The following is a 15,934-nucleotide window of genomic DNA, read 5'->3' as shown; positions in this document are numbered from 1 at the left end:
CTTTTTTATTGGAACTGAAGCCGACAACAATCATAAACAATAATTCGGCACCAAAAAACGAAGATAGCTGGCAGCCATTGTTATTTGTAAATTGTATTTGATATCCAATTTTGCCATATTTTTTATAACTCGATTTCTGGATCAAGAAATCGATTTTTAAACCCCATTCGACCTCAACAACGCATGCTCATCATGAACGAGAAAGAACGTTATCCCAGATAACTTGTGGGTTGTGGACGAAAAAGAATTTTGCTGCAGTCTTTCGGGTGTATCCGTGCACGAAGTCGTCAACAAAGCTCGTTCGCAGCCGAGTACACGTACGGTCTCGGCATTGCTCAACTATTTTGAAGTTAATTACGTGGTACTCCAGTTCACTGTGGAAGATATTTGGTGAGTTAGAATATCAGCTTTTGTTTACTAAATTAAGACGTCGTATTCCAATTACTCTCTTTCATGAAAAAGTTCTTTGTTGTGCTACATAATCTGTCCAGGCTAAGGCGACAGCGCATGCGCTTATGTAGATGTGTAGACTTTAGAGGACTGAATGCGGTTTTCTTGCTTCCTTTTCTTAGGAAAGAACTCTCACATGTTTATATTAACCGTTTTCATACTACATCCTTCTTAAGCCAAATGGGGCTACTATTCATAAATCTAAGAATTTGTGGGACAGTTGATACGCCACTTTTTAATTCGATTTCAAGCGATTCAATTCCCGTCACGTTCTAAGTCGAATCATTTTACGTTTTTTTTTAAAGAGAGGCTAACGTGACCTTGTACAGTACTGTGTACAACATATGCGTAAACTAATAAGTAAAGTATGTAGCTGTTTATTATTTAGATATCTGACCACTTGATCTGTCCTTGCTTAATAAAAGCAGCCTGTGTAATATTACTACGCTGACCCATGGTTTCAACACAAAGTTTCAGACATCTTAGTAGTTTCTGGTGGCGACATTTAGTGGTATTATATTCAGAATAATAGTACCGTAGCCGTAAATGACGAAATTTTTTTTTTTCAAAGATTCGTAGCCGTAGGGTGAATGTTCTTTTGTGACATTGTCCCGAACAGATAAACACTTCATTCATTTTCGTATGCAAACAACAGGATAAACAGATAGATGTTGGAACCAGAGAGATAAAGTTGGCGGACATTGAAATCACATCAGTTTCGAAAGGAATTCGAATTTACTGCTATTACCTCTTTCGGGATCAAAGTTCACTTTTTATTTGCTTAAGGCAGTGTGCGTTCTGTGTCTGCAGGAAACAGTTTTCACACTGCATCGCGGATGTCTATCCGCAATGCGGGCGTGCTACTTTTGCGCACACGCTATCAGCGCTTTTCATATTTGCACAACTCTCAAAAACAAAAAAATAAATTTAAAAGAGGGGAAGGGCTCAATTTTCTTTTTGTGTAGTAACTGTTCACAAGGAAACTGCTTGGTCGTGAAAAGCGCGATATTGTCTAGTTCCTTGACCTAAATCCGTAACTGCACTGCATTAAATCCAACGTCGCATGCATGCAGCACTGTATCCTGCTGTGCGGAGTCGGCTGTGATGCAATCGTATTTTATAGATTATCTCAGACATGAATTTAACACTTTATTTGAACCATATGAACGATTGACGACCATATTATCGTATGTGATCATGTTTGTTTCGTACGATTTACCTTCGTAACAACCGAGGTCGTTGCAATCTGTCTGATCCCCAAAATGATTAATTTCATCCCAAAGGTTATTTCAATACCAATCTGTGGTCAGACAATGGGACTACGCCCTTGGTGCCTTTCTTGTCGATAGAGACAATATGTAATCAGCCTATTGTTCAGTCGATGAATTAAATGATTATTAAAATTCTTTCAAATAGGCCATCAATGCACCGACGCATGGCCAAACTTGAGTTGCTTTTACCACCGCCAGCAACTTGTCGTCAAAGTAGCTTGGGGAGAAACCGTACTAAAGGCTTCTTGGTCCCTAAAAAAGACGGGGGAATCTCTAGTCTCGATGAGAAAACAACCCGATCACTGGTGGACACCGTTCAGGAGCAGCCGGTCAGAACGTCGGCAGCCGTCACCCGAGTCGCAACGACGTCTTTTCGGGCCGGTGAACGAAACGTGTCAGAGGATTCTAGGAACGGCCCAATAATTAGAATCGCGGGAGTTGTGCAATATTTGTCTTTTTCACTTACCACTTTTACCTCGTTGTTTTTCTCGCGTCTTCTTTAAACGCATCAATTATTTCTTCCCCCGAATTTTACGTGTGTGCTTTACTAATGCACTGTGTGTCGAACAACCCGACGTTCAATCGCACTGCAATCAAAAACAATGGAAGACAACCATAAAGATGTTTTGGCTAGAAGTCAGTCATGGGCCGTCATCCGACACGTCGAGAGGCTGACCACCGAGCGGAAAGGAAGTGTTGCTGCTAATGAAGAAGAGGAAGATTCGGTCGCGGTGCCTATTCAGGATGCACAAAGCTACAAGCTGGACAAGACGACGGAAGCGGCCGAGGTGCGCCGATTGATGGAGACACTGACGGGACAACAGCCATCGACGGACACTGGCCATTCTGCCGCCAGTTTGAAGGTTCATTTTCGGTGCTCTCTCGACGACATTAGCAATGATAACGACAATTTGAGTTTGAACGATGGCGCTGCTGATTGCTCTTACCGCAGCCACTCGGGTAATTTTTTCTTTTGTCACACTACATATTTTAGTTTTACGATCTTGTAATCTATCTCATTTTTTCGCGGTGTCATCACACATTTTTCTTCGCTTTTTTTTCCCCTTCGCTATCACACACCACGTTTCGTGATCGCAGTGCTGTGTGATATGAACTCACCGAACACGCGCATTATTAATAGAATTCCTGCTGAACAAGCCAAGAAACGAAATTTGTGTGACGCTTTTAGTTGCGTCTTTTTAGGAAATGCAGAATTTTTGCTAGCGATGCCCTTGCCCTCGTTTATTTACCTTTTTTTTGTTGAAAATTTTAAACTTTCCCGCTTGATACACCTGACCGTCAACATTGGCAACAATGTGTAACTAATCAGAATAGCTTTGCAAGTTTGACGGATCTGTTCTTTGTGCACGCCAAGTTTATTTATAACAGTAGGGTTAAGGTAGCCCTGAGTATTGCGTTTCTTGGCCCCGAACTTCTTGTTTTTGCCAAGGTGAACCAAAAAACATCACGTGCTCCTTTGTTTTTATTATTTTTCGGAGAAAGTTTCTGAGAACAGTCTTCAAAATATGATCATTTTATTGATCTTTTGACGTCTCGGCAGTGAAAAGCTCAACAGTAAGCCGATTCCGATGGAAGGTGCAGTTAAGCCTTGGAAATAGTTGATTTGAATGGCGTGCGCTAAATATGTGAATTCGAATTCTTGGCTCGTGCGCGATCACGAACTGTTGCCAACACTTTGACATTGACGATTGGCAAACAGCGTGATGTTTTTTAACGAAACCCCAATTGGAAACGATAAAGATAGTCATCAGCATTGTTTTGTTTCTTTGCCAATAGAAGCGACATCTTGGAGCGTCAGTGAAAGCGACTTGACTGGGCAGGGTATAGATGAAGATGAGGATGACGTCAATTTGGCACCCGACGGAGGTTCGTTGGACTATCGTCGAAACAATGCTGTAAAGTATGCCGTGTTGAACATTCCAATTTCTTTCTAAGGTTGGGGTTGGGTGATTGTAGCCGCCAGCTTCGTCATTCATTTAATAGCCGATGGAATCACATTTTCCTTTGGGGTCATCTACGCTGAACTGCTCGACTACTTCAAAGAATCAAAAGGCTACACTGCAGTCATTGGTAGCTTGTTCATGGCGACTCCGTTACTATCGGGACCGTTGGCCTCGTCACTGACTGACCGTTTCGGTTGCCGGGCGGTTACAATCGCCGGATCTATCGTGGCAGCCATTGGGTTGTTTCTCACTTCACTATCAAGTAAGGTTAAGCCATTTGTCTACGGAGACAGGGGCACGATCTGCGATGAATGTTAAAACCTTTTCTGGATTACTCACACGACAGACTCGGTGGAAGCGCTGTTCTTTACGTTCCTAATCGCCGGATTGGGTCTCTCGCTTTGCTACGTGGCAGCCATCGCCGTGGTGGCTTTTTATTTCGACAAACGCCTCTCACTAGCTACCGGCCTGGCTGTGTGCGGTAGCGGTATCGGTACCTTCATTTTTGCTCCCATCACACAATACCTCATCAACGAGTATGGTTGGAGAGGCGCCATGCTTATCTTGTCAGGAATCTTTCTCAACATTGTCATCTGTGGCGCATTAATGAGAGAAGTGGAAGGGCCTGGTAACCTGCGCGGAAACGCCAAGGGTAAAATGAGTCGCTCAACTTCCGAACAGGCATCCACCGGATTTCGCTCACGCAACTGCAGCGAGAGTGACACAGAGCATCAGCGGCTATCAAGCGATTCACCTGCAGTTTTAATGGAAATCAAAGCCGCCGCGGATTCAACTTACTTGGAATTCGAACGCGATGAGGACACTCGACTCTGTAATTCTCTCATTAATTTGCCGACATTCTTACGCCACGGTGACAAAATCCCGCACGAAGTCCTAATGACCATTACCAATAATCCCCGTCTCTACGGAATCGTGTTAGCCAACTATCCCACCCTGTTCGATGGCTACGTACTTGAAAACGAAAACAAAGAAGCGGAGCGATCGATAGCCATGCCCGAGAATTCGCCCAAAAAATGCAAGGATCCAATTGATTCCAAGGACACGGCCGCCGCCTTATTGACCAGCAAAGAAGTAATACATCCTCACGGTCACCACTGGCATGCGGCTTACCTCAACGGATTGAAAATTAAGAAACGGTCATTAACTTACCGCGGCGCTATGCTCAATCTGCCCCGTTATAGGCTTCGGGCTTCTTCTTGTCCGGATATTTATCGCAATTCTATTACAACTATCGCAAGAGAAAAGGAAGGCGTAAGTTGCATACCGATACCTTTTTCTTTCTTTTTTTTTTAAATTTTGAGTTGTCACGATTTACAATAGGCTTGCTGGGACTATCTGGAAGAGTTGCGCGATGTCTTCATGTTCGATTTCTCTTACCTATCCAACCCGAGTTTCGTCATGTTCGCCATCTCCAACGGACTACTTTATTGTTGGTATGCTGACAATGTAGTTATAGTAACATTTTACTTCTTGAAGTCGTAGTCGGTTTTCTTCATAAAACGTGATCGGTAGTAACCACGCAATTTGGGATTCAAGTCGCGTGCTGATCCAGCAGTGAGAAATGACTTGAAAACAGCTGACTGGATCGTTTTCTTTCTTTGTGGTCGTTTTCTTCCTAGTTACCATGTCCCGTACATTTATTTGACGGATTGGGCAAAAACCCAAGGGCAACCCAAGGAGGACGAATCATTAGATGAATTTTTATACAACGTTCCGTCCGGCGGGAGACAATCCGATGAGCCTTCTTTTCTATTGTCAATTGTTGGCATTCTCAACACGTTAGGAGTGGTATGTTGTTATTACGTTGTTGTCCGTTGTAAGTGATGTCCCGCAGAAATTGAGTACAATTTTCTTTTTCAGATTATCGTGGGCTACCTCGGGGATCGATCTTGGGCAAATCCGACTTGGATTTACTCAGCCAGTATGCTACTCTGCGGACTAGCTACGGCTGTCGTCCCTCTTCTACCCGGATCTCCGTGGCTGGAAATAGCGGCTGGCCTTTTTGGTTTAAGCATTGCAGCCAATTATTCACTCGTCTCTGCCATTCTAGTCGAACTGATCTCGCTTGAACGCTTCGTAAACGCTTACGGTCTGTTACTTCTCTTCCAAGGCGTCGCCAATTTGATTGGACCGCCGTTAGCAGGATGGATCAGTGATTTGACAGGTATAGTGGGTTAGAACGCAAGCTAAAGTTATTTTTGAAAACCTCTTTTAATTGATTTGCAGGCTCTTACGATTTGTCGTTTTACATTGCTGGTATCTTTATCATTCTCTCTGGAGCTATCCTAGTTCTTCTTCCGGCCTTCCAGCACATCAAATCACGCATGTCTGTCAACATTCGTGCCGACAGTCTCGAGACCGGAATGCTGGCTAAAGTAGAGAACCAGCAAGGGAGGTCAACGTTTATCAGAACTAAGGAATCTGTCAGACTAGGCCCATCCGACAAGACGATCTCCAGCACGCCCATTTAGAAAAAATCCGCAGACCCGAAAAGCGCAAAGACACTCTTTTCGTTCTCTTCTATCTTGTTAACCGTTTGGCCGCTCTCTCTCGTTTCTTAGCGTGAGCAGTAGCACGTGATTCAATTTAGTGATGGATTTTTACGATTCCTTCCGAGCACTTTCTAGAAAGACATTGTTTTTTGTTTAGCTCGTAAGTGCTCCCTAAGGGAGTTTATTCTTAAAATTCCTCATGTTTGGCCTTCGCACTTACCCTTAATCGAGTTTAATGAGTTTGCCTAAAGATTCTTTTTAAAAACGAATTCTCCGATTTATACAGTATGAATATTGACGGTTCAAAAACATTTATACTTCATCTCCATGATTCCATCTTATCCCCATTCTTTACTCATTCGAATCCCGTTTGCTAGAATTTGCATTTAACGTCCTTTTCGATAAATTTTCGAACTTGGAAAAATAGTACACAGTTACAACTAAATTTTGAAACGTTTCTGGATAATATGAGCGCACTCACGCCTATAGCACATGCGTGCAAAACATTCAAGGGAAACGTCGGGATAACGGCAGCAGAAGGCGATAAAAACGAGTTTGTGCAGCCCACATTAAGAGCACTTGTTCTTTACGGTTTCAAAAAAAAAATATTTAGTCTATCGCTTATGGTCTTAAGCGTTAAGACTTCCCCAAATTAAAAAAATAAAATGAAATAAAAATAACATACAGTACATACAGCATTGAAAACCCTACTGTTATGCACTAACCATTTTGCGCAGAGGGTAGGATTCCGAAGCATCGTGATGGGAAGCGTCACCTAATTCGACGTCCTCAGTGTCAGTGCCCACCAACAACGAATGAGTCGACGGTTTCACACGCAAAATCCTATAAAAAAATGATAATGAACTCGTGATACGACATGCGTTATCCAAAAGGAAAGTATAATTTACCTGTTTATGGCAGAAAAGGAACCCAAACTCTTAGATGTAACTTCTCCAGGAAGTGAAAGGTCATCATCACTGATGGATAGATTTCTTGTATCTCTTGCTTTAACGTAGGAAAAAGTCTCCAGCTTCTCTTTAGCTGGCTTTCTGTAACACTTCAGCAGTAGTGATGAGCACACCACGCTGACAGAAGACAACGCCATGGCAGCCGAGCCCATCCAGGGCTGCAGGTGGATCCCCAAAGGAGAAAAGACTCCCGCCGCAATGGGAATTCCAATTAAGTTGTAAATGGAAGCAAGAAGAAAATTGAGACGAATGCGTTTGACTGTCCGGTAAGAAAGATCCAAGCAAGCCACTACGTCCAGCAAGTCATTACGAATTAGCACTACATCTGCTGCCTCAACCGCAACGTCAGTTCCTGAAGCGATTGCAATGCCTACATCCGCCTTTCAAGTAAAACAGGTGCATCCAGTAATCGATTTTATTTTAAATTGACAGTCAAAGTACCTGGGCCAAAGCGGGCGAATCGTTAACGCCGTCGCCTACCATTGCAACTTTCTCGCCTTTTTCTTGCAGCATACGGATTTTGGCAACTTTGTGTGAAGGTAAAACTTCGGCATAAACCGTACTGATGCCCACCTAACAAAGCACATGCAAAACATAATACATTAGCAAAATCTGAAAAAAGAATCACTAATAGTTTTCCTATAAAATCAGAAGTACCTGGCGTGCTATAGCTTTTGCGGTCTTCTTATTATCACCGGTGAGTAGAGCAACGTTAAGACCCATCTTTTTCAGAGTGTAGACAGTGAGATGGGCTTCGGGTTTTACCGTGTCGGCAACAGCAATTGCACATACTAGTACACCACCAATGGCACACAATACCACCGTCTGGCCCATTCGTTCGAGTTCGAGCATTTTGGATTCCACCTCGGCGGGCACGTCCAGACCATTTCGCCGTATCCACTCACGGTTACCGATTAGAACACTAATTATATAGAATTGTTTCAGTTCATAACCTTTCACAAGAACATTTGTGAAGTGAGAAGATACTTACTCAAAACAGGAATTCTTGTTGCTTTCTGAACGACTCAGAGCCACCAAAGTAGGTTTAACCATGGACGTATCAATGACGACCAGAGAGGATGGTGAGCTAGGATCACGTTTACTCAACGATCCTTTCAAACGTTCTTGAGCTAAGGGTGACTGCAATAATAATTTCTCCATCTCATCAAGATTTGACACTTGACAACGAAGACCACAGCCAGGAACAGTCTATATAAACAGAGCGATAATACAATTGCTGCAAGAACTTGTGTTAAAAAATTGCTTACATGAAAATCGCTGCATTTGGCGACTAGATCTGTTTTGAGGGCTTCTTTGACGAATTTTGTTATGGCAGAGGCTATCGGGTGTTCGCTGTTTGTTTCGGCTATCCCAATGATGGCCATCATTTTCGGCAAATAAAAGACGGCGTCATCAACCAATTGAACAATAGTTGTTACCATAGGAAATCCACGTGTAATGGTCCCAGTTTTGTCAAAAACGACCGTTTTAACTTTGTGCGCATTTTCTAGAGGCTCAGCGCCCTAAATTTTTCGTAGTTCATTCAAAGTTGTATAGGATATCCTAAAAAATGAAGAAGAGTGTGACGATATCGTTGAAATTTTACCTTGATTAATATTCCGTTCGTGGCACCTACTCCTGTTCCTACCATGACCGCTGTTGGTGTAGCTAGACCTAAAGAGCAAGGGCAGGCGATTGACAGGACGGTCAAGGCGCACCGAAAAGCAAACTGGAACGTCAGCTCCGCCTAGTGAAATTCCAAAAGTTCATTATTCAATGTTTTATTTAAAGCGGCGGTATAAATTACTTGACTGTAAGCTTCTTTTTCCATTTCAGAAACAGGGAGAAGATCTACGTTAACGAAACCAACAATAATCCATGCTACTAATGTCATCAACGATACGGTGACAACCATGGGGACGAAATAGCTAGCAACTTTATCAGCTAGTTGTTGAATGGGTGCTTTACTGGTTTGTGCCTCCTCCACAAGTCGAACAATTTGAGCTAGCGTTGCATCCTGTCCGACGTGTGTTGCCACCATAAACAATCGTCCATGCTGGTTAACTGAGCCTCCAATAACCATTGAATCCTTTCCTTTCAACACGGGCATGGACTCGCCCGTGATCAAGGATTCGTCACAAGTCGATGTGCCGCTGATAACCTTTTAACAAAGATGTCACCAACGTAGCTGTTTAGTATGATGATTATGTTTAGCATGATGTTGGTATGATGTAAATCACATACTTTTCCGTCTACAGGGACTTTGGCTCCCGGTAGCAGTTTGAGTATATCCCCTCTCTGGACGAGTTCTACAGGGATGCTCCGTTCGCTCACAACCTCTTCGTCAACTCCAAGTTCAACCAGTGTTGCTTCAGTTGCTTGAAGGCTCAACAATCGAGCAAGAGCTTCGGACGTTTTACCCTACGAAAGAAGTATAGCAATTGCAACTCCAAAAATTACAATTTTAAATTTCATACTTTTGCCACACTTTCCATCCAACGTCCCAGACTGACAAATATTAGAAGCATGGGAGGTGTATCGAAAAATGTCATTGGACTTGTTGATTGCAGAGTTGCCATGGCAGCTACCAGGACGGCGACGCTGTACACATATGAAATAGTCGTAGCCAGCATTACTAAAACATCCATATTGGTTGTCCCGTGTCGAATAGCTATGAACACCGAAACGAAAAAACAAAAATACAGCTGTAATTTAATTGCTTGATATGCAGAAATTACCTTTATATGCGGCAACATAGAAATGTCTGCCACCTATGAATTGTACGGGCGTAGCAAGAATGAACAGCAGCAAGTTTTCTAATGAAAGGCCAGGAACAATGCAGCACATATTTGTATGATGGTGTTCGTCCTCTTCCATTTGAATCATGTAGTAAGTCATAACAATCATGGACGGAAGACCGAAAATGAGTGAGACCAAAAAAGAATTCCTCCAGCGTCGGATTTCATCTCGATGATCTAAATGGGACATGGACCTCTCCATTCCTTGATTAACCAGTGATGCTTCAAACCCCAGATTCTGTTTGTAAGTTAAATTGTTAATTAAAGAATTTGAAAAATTTTCAATAAAAAGAAACTAGAAAATCAGCAAACTAGAATTTACAATTATTTGGTCGATGATTTGCCGCGGTCCAATTCGATCGGGATCAAACGTGAACATTCCTTTTTGGGTTGATAATGCAACCCTCGCTTGGAATATACCATCCATTTTGGCTACATGCATTTCGATATTGTAGACACAGGACGAGCAGGTCATTCCACCAATATGCAGTTCTACTTGTGCTTTTCCATTTTCTTGAATAACATCGTTGTTTTTTGTCCTATCGGTTCCGTCCAGTAGGTTACTCGGAAAACCCAATGTAGTAATCCAATCGCAGATGGCTTGCGGAGAAACTAGAGACTTGTCATAAAAAACTTCTGCCTTACCAGCCATCAAAGCTACTAGAATTTTGGAAACACCTGAAATGTATAAAAGCAGTTGTGAAACAAATTACAAGCAGCAAAAAAACATTTGCCATTTCACAAGTTTTCAGTTACCATTCATTTTAACAGTATGCTTTTCAATTGCTGCAACACACGATGCACAAGTCATTCCACTTATTTTAATATAGCACTTTTGGTTTTGGTCATTGACTACGTTATTCTCAGAATTCTTAATTATTTGCACTTCATTAGAGATTGTGTTTGTAGGATTTTGTTGGGAACCTGAAAAACAAAAAGTTATGATGAATAGCTCTTAAAAACTGCACTTAATATGAAGTTTACCAAGAGAAATATCAGTTGTTTTGACTTTGGATGCAAATCCCATGGCTACAACAAACTCTGAAATCTGAGTTGGATTGACTAATTCTCCATCATATTGTACAATTCCTTCTTTTTTTTCCAGATCAACTTGTATATCAGTAACTCCTAGTTTTTCACCAATAGTTTTTTCTATATTTCGTACACAGTTTTGGCATCTCATCCCTTGGATGTCAATCACACAAGAAGATATTTTGGTGGCCTCCATGGTTAAACTGCAAACAGAAATGACAGCAGGTTTATGAGTATGTATTTGAATACTCCCACTTTGAAAGCTATAAACAATTAAGAATTTCTGCAGAAAATAGCCCAATATCTCTGGAGAAATGACCTTTTGAAAAATGAAACCCACCCCATTGTTTAATGTCCTGTTCAGGGTCATGACCCTTCAATAGGCAATTAAATGATGAAAACATTCAATGTGACAGAAGGAAATTGTTACTATGTGAAATATGTAAATAAAATATCCACCTGAATCCGCAAAATAATTCTTAATTTTAATTATTATTATTATTTTTTTAATTCAAGCGTCACACATTGCACTATCAATACTTTCTCGAAGAAATTCAACAAATGACATATTGGTATGTCTGATTAAACAGGAAGAAGAAAGTCGACTAGTCTAACACTGAATTACCTGTTGCACTATAGACTGTAGAAACTTTACCAAAGACCATTCAAAAAATCAAAGATAATGAATAATCATGACAAAGATTTTCTTATCAGGCTACGTGACGAACTGACCAACCGTTTACGTCCGTCCATCACAGCAGACTAAAAAACAAAACAAAACCAGCCGCCAATCGCAAAGTCCCGAGTCTTCCCTATGGCCTGCCCACGTCTACACATTGCTACACATCCCCAAGCTTTTTCATCTATTATTGGAATTGCAACAGAGAATGTGAAGGCCGTGGGGGGGAATGAGAAAAGAAGGGTATATGAGCCAAGCAACAATACGACACTATGCGAACGCATTCGTTTAGAAAATGATGAAATATCTTAAAACCAGCACAGCATCTGATTACAAAGCAAAAAAATAATAATAATAATAAATAAATCAAAAATCAAAAGAATTGGCTGAAAAAAAAACTACTCTTTGTTATGCTAGCACATCAATACATTTAACACTCCAGATAAGACTTTTTAAAGAGATTTCAAGAAAAATAGATGTCTAGGGTGTAGGATCTAGCTATGTAGCTAATATATGACGTCATACATGTGCGCGAGTCGCTCGTGAATCGTGAATATAGTCTGCACAGCGTATAAGAACCATGGCCTCTTCAATAGTTAATAAAGCCAGTAAGCTGTAACTTGGAAGGTAACATTTAACAAGTTCGGACTTTCTTTGGCGATGGGCCGGTCGCTAGGTGGATGAACGTCAGCGCCACCATGGATTGATATTTGAACTTCATGTTAATGCGGCTGTCTTGGCGTCTACGCGACTACGCCAAGGCGAACTGTTTCTCATGTATTTTCTATTTTAAGCTGTATACGCTTAAAAAATTTAACTACATGAAGAACTTAATGTCTGACACGAACATTTATGTAAAATTTTTAAAGTTTTTACTTTTACTTACAGCAGTCACACACCATGGCGCTCGGACCAATACAACTCTCCAGGTCCTGCCGTAAACAGGAGTGCAGACGGATCATGTAGATTAGATGGGTCTCATCGCTGAAGACGGATTCATAGACTCATAGTAAATAAACTATGCGGAAATTATATGTGAAAAATGACGTTTATACTTGTTTTGTTGATTGTGCCATTGGCTTTTCTCCTATTCCTTTTCTTTCTAAAAAAAGTGAGCTGCTTCTCTTTTAACATGATGACATACGAAAATTATAATTTTTTCACTGCAATAGATTATTCTCAGAAATAAAACCCTCCTAAAAAATCGGTTGAACGGTAAAACCGTAGTTGGAATTTTCCATCCGTACTGCAATGCCGGTGGTGGAGGAGAGCGCGTCTTATGGTGCGCAATTCGAGCCATTCAGTCCCAATATCCTGATATTCATGTTGTGGTGTACACTGGGGACAGTGTACCAGCAGAGGATTTACTACAGAATGCCTTCCACAAATTTAACATTAGGATCCAAAACAACAATATTGAGTTTGTCAAACTTTACAAACGGAGTTGGGTTGAAGCTCAGAGATATCCCTACTTTACCTTACTTGGCCAAAGTCTGGGGTCATTAGTTCTTGGTACTGAAGCCCTTCTGAAACTTGTCCCAGGTACAACATACAAATCATAAATAATATCCTTATGGATTTCATTAGCTTTCTCTTACTTTTTTTTGTTTTTTTAGATGTATTTATTGACACAATGGGATATTCATTCACATTTCCTTTATTTCACTTGCTCGGTGGATGTACAGTTGCCTGCTATGTACATTATCCTACAATTAGTACTGACATGTTGGGACAGGTGGCAAATCGCACAGCAGCCTTCAACAACAACACCTTCATTTCTAGAAATCCCATTCTAAGTCAAGCAAAAATCATTTATTATAAGTTATTTGCATACATGTATGGTATCTCTGGAAGATATGCACAGACCATTATGGTTAACTCAAGCTGGACTGAAGATCATATCAATCAGATTTGGAATGTTCCTCTTAGAACACACAAGGTGTACCCTCCATGTGATGTTAAAGAATTCTTAGAGATACCAGTTGACTGTGATCCCCAATATCTACGAATCATAGCTGTGGCTCAGTTTCGACCGGAGAAAGACCATCCGCTGATGATCCGTTCCTTCTACAAGCTAATGGATATTCTAACAGATGAAGAAAAATCAAGAGTGAAGTTAGTTCTGGTTGGCTCTTGTCGAAATGAGGAAGACCAACGGAGGGTAGATGATTACAAGAGGCTGAGTAAACATTTCAATATAGAAAACCATACAGAATTCTATGTCAATGTAGAGTTTAATGAACTAAAACACCTCATGGAAGAATCAACCATTGGACTTCATACAATGTGGAATGAACATTTTGGAATAAGTATGAATGCTTGTAGAGTCATATTTATATTATATTTTGTTTTTTTTATTTATATTTAAAAAAAACTTACTTGCATTTTAATTTCCTTAGGCATTGTTGAATGTATGGCTTCCGGTTTAATCATGGTGGCACATAAGTCTGGAGGTCCGATGATGGACATAATTATTCACAGCCAGGGATCTCAGCCAATCGGCTTTCTAGGTTCAGATGAAATGGAGTATGCCGACATCATGCGTCAGATCATCCGAATGAAGCCCAAACAAAGGGAACTTATTAGGGAAGCTGCAAGGTACCTGTAGAAACACAAATTTGAGTACTATTTATTTGTTATTCTATTTATTGTATGCTTTTCCAGGGAGTCTGTTGCTAGATTTTCTGATGAGTCTTTTGAAAAAGAATTTTTGAGAGTATTTATTCCTCTCATACGATGAAATAAAAAAACCGAATTGTTGGAAAACTAATAAACGAATAATCAAACCGGAATAGCGCGTGTTTTTATTTCTGCGGTTCGCTACGTTTTCTATAGTTTAACAAGCATGGTTTAACTGCGTTGTTTCGCGCGTTTGCTCACCAGCGCTATTGCTTTGATGTGGTGTATTTTGCCAACACTCATCCACTTGACAGCAAGAACTTCCCAAAATCTTTCGTTTTGAAATACCTTCTACTTTTGGCAGAATATTGTTTGATAATTACTCGAAAACTCGATCTTCAAAGATTAATTAACATGTCAATCCTACCTTCGTCTGCCCAAAAGAAAAGGTAATTTGTGGTACAAAGCATTAAAATTAGCTGTGTTTTTAAATATCGCGTCGGCATCAACTATAGTCTTTCTGAAATAATTTCATTAGATAGTTAATTAATTTTTTTCGATTTCTTCCTAGTGCTCTTGATGTTAGTTCCGTTCGGTGCCAAAAGTGTCTAGAGATGGGTCATTGGACTTATGAATGTAAAGGAAAAAGAAAACATGTTGACAGACCAACAAGAACCGACCAGTTGAAAAAAACATTAAAGCAAATTGAAACAGGAACATATGAGGATAAAAATGACATCACCAAGTATGTAACTAACATTATAATATAAATAATTTTATTTTAGATTGTAGCAAAATTCTATATATTTTTTTCAATTAACATAAAAAAATTGCAGATTTGTTGTTTCCCATTGCTATACTGAGATTTTTTAAACACTAGGTTTTTGTCCTCAAACATGCCCGTAGTATATGTATACAAGTTTTTTTAAATGTTAGTTCTATTTACTATTTAGTAAATGTTAGACCATAAATTTTTTATTTGCTTACATGTTCCCAACTTATTCTTAAAGCAAGCTTCGACTAAAATAAACTTAACTGTTTTTTTAGTAAATAATAATGAAGCATTATTTTTAAAAAATTTTACTCTAGGAAGACAAAGGCAATCAAAGAGAAAAAACTAAGACGAAACTCTTCCAGCTCATCTGATTCCTCAACTGAGGATAGTGAAGAATCAAGCAGTGACTCAGGTACTTCGATGAATTCTACAACTTTTGTACATGAAAAAATCGTTGGTTTATAAATTTTCTCGTTCTTACTGGTGATTGATAAAATTAGGTAGCGACGATTCAGATAGCAGCAGCACTGGAAGCGAGAGCACAAGCACTGATTCATCTTCAAGTAGTTCTGACTCCACGTCATCAGAGGCTGAGGACGATAGAAAAGAAAAAAACAGAAAAAAAGTTCGGAAGCATTAGTTTCATTCGCCTTTTCTAATTTTTTGTGGTCATTCTCACTTTTAATTAGTCCAATGTTATTCTGGCGCAGTTTGCTAAGATCTGTCCGAAACTTAGATTTACAATTCTAGGTGAAAGACTGAAGAAAAATGGCCAATTCATTTAAAAAAAATAAGCAATGAGTGAAAATGATTGCTCTGCGATGACGGGTAATACATGACAATTTGTCCCCATAATCTTATTTAA

The 15,934-nt window shown here is 40.2% G+C and overlaps 4 protein-coding genes across 7 annotated transcripts; 3 read left to right on the top strand and 1 right to left on the bottom strand.

Moving 5' to 3' along the window:
- Positions 1 to 200: 200 nt before the first annotated feature.
- LOC116918391 lies at positions 201 to 6,643 on the top strand. Of its 2 annotated transcripts, XM_032924096.2 has the most exons (10): positions 201 to 390; positions 1,734 to 1,808; positions 1,867 to 2,681; positions 3,519 to 3,608; positions 3,678 to 3,947; positions 4,032 to 4,957; positions 5,027 to 5,139; positions 5,326 to 5,494; positions 5,567 to 5,870; positions 5,933 to 6,643. In XM_032924096.2, exons 3-10 carry the CDS (start codon positions 2,324 to 2,326, stop codon positions 6,175 to 6,177), a joined length of 2,475 nt encoding a protein of 824 aa, XP_032779987.2. In that variant the 5' UTR covers positions 201 to 390; positions 1,734 to 1,808; positions 1,867 to 2,323; the 3' UTR covers positions 6,178 to 6,643. The 2 variants fall into 2 exon arrangements, with proteins under 2 accessions (XP_032779987.2, XP_032779986.2); XM_032924095.2 differs by lacking the exon at positions 1,734 to 1,808.
- Positions 6,563 to 11,939, bottom strand: LOC116918389 (copper-transporting ATPase 1). Of its 3 annotated transcripts, none has more exons than XM_032924089.2 (15): positions 11,622 to 11,939; positions 10,949 to 11,199; positions 10,721 to 10,888; positions 10,287 to 10,642; positions 9,905 to 10,202; positions 9,644 to 9,837; positions 9,411 to 9,587; positions 8,974 to 9,327; positions 8,773 to 8,913; positions 8,435 to 8,689; positions 8,158 to 8,375; positions 7,824 to 8,088; positions 7,608 to 7,739; positions 7,107 to 7,546; positions 6,563 to 7,041 (listed from the first exon to the last, which is right to left on the bottom strand). In XM_032924089.2, the coding sequence occupies exons 2-15, from the start codon at positions 11,190 to 11,192 to the stop codon at positions 6,912 to 6,914; spliced, it is 3,372 nt and encodes a 1,123-aa protein (XP_032779980.2). In that variant the 5' UTR covers positions 11,193 to 11,199; positions 11,622 to 11,939; the 3' UTR covers positions 6,563 to 6,911. The 3 variants fall into 3 exon arrangements, with proteins under 3 accessions (XP_032779980.2, XP_032779981.2, XP_045026758.1); XM_032924090.2 differs by lacking the exon at positions 11,622 to 11,939 and adding an exon at positions 11,456 to 11,615; XM_045170823.1 differs by lacking the exon at positions 11,622 to 11,939 and adding an exon at positions 11,337 to 11,356.
- A 666-nt stretch (positions 11,940 to 12,605) lies between these two features.
- Positions 12,606 to 14,467, top strand: LOC116918398 (GDP-Man:Man(3)GlcNAc(2)-PP-Dol alpha-1,2-mannosyltransferase). Its single transcript, XM_032924102.2, has 5 exons — positions 12,606 to 12,786; positions 12,848 to 13,217; positions 13,292 to 13,984; positions 14,075 to 14,273; positions 14,340 to 14,467. Exons 1-5 carry the CDS (start codon positions 12,718 to 12,720, stop codon positions 14,413 to 14,415), a joined length of 1,407 nt encoding a protein of 468 aa, XP_032779993.2. The 5' UTR covers positions 12,606 to 12,717; the 3' UTR covers positions 14,416 to 14,467.
- Positions 14,468 to 14,581: 114 nt separating this feature from the next.
- Positions 14,582 to 15,924, top strand: LOC116918401 (zinc finger CCHC domain-containing protein 10). Its single transcript, XM_032924106.2, has 4 exons — positions 14,582 to 14,743; positions 14,866 to 15,039; positions 15,384 to 15,481; positions 15,570 to 15,924. Exons 1-4 carry the CDS (start codon positions 14,709 to 14,711, stop codon positions 15,707 to 15,709), a joined length of 447 nt encoding a protein of 148 aa, XP_032779997.1. The 5' UTR covers positions 14,582 to 14,708; the 3' UTR covers positions 15,710 to 15,924.
- The last annotated feature ends 10 nt before the right edge of the window (positions 15,925 to 15,934 follow it).

This window comes from Daphnia magna, linkage group LG3 (assembly GCF_020631705.1).
Source record: "Daphnia magna isolate NIES linkage group LG3, ASM2063170v1.1, whole genome shotgun sequence".
Classification (NCBI taxonomy): domain Eukaryota; kingdom Metazoa; phylum Arthropoda; class Branchiopoda; order Diplostraca; family Daphniidae; genus Daphnia; species Daphnia magna.
Note: the sequence above shows the minus strand (reverse complement) of the source record. Positions and strands in the feature narration are given on the sequence as shown.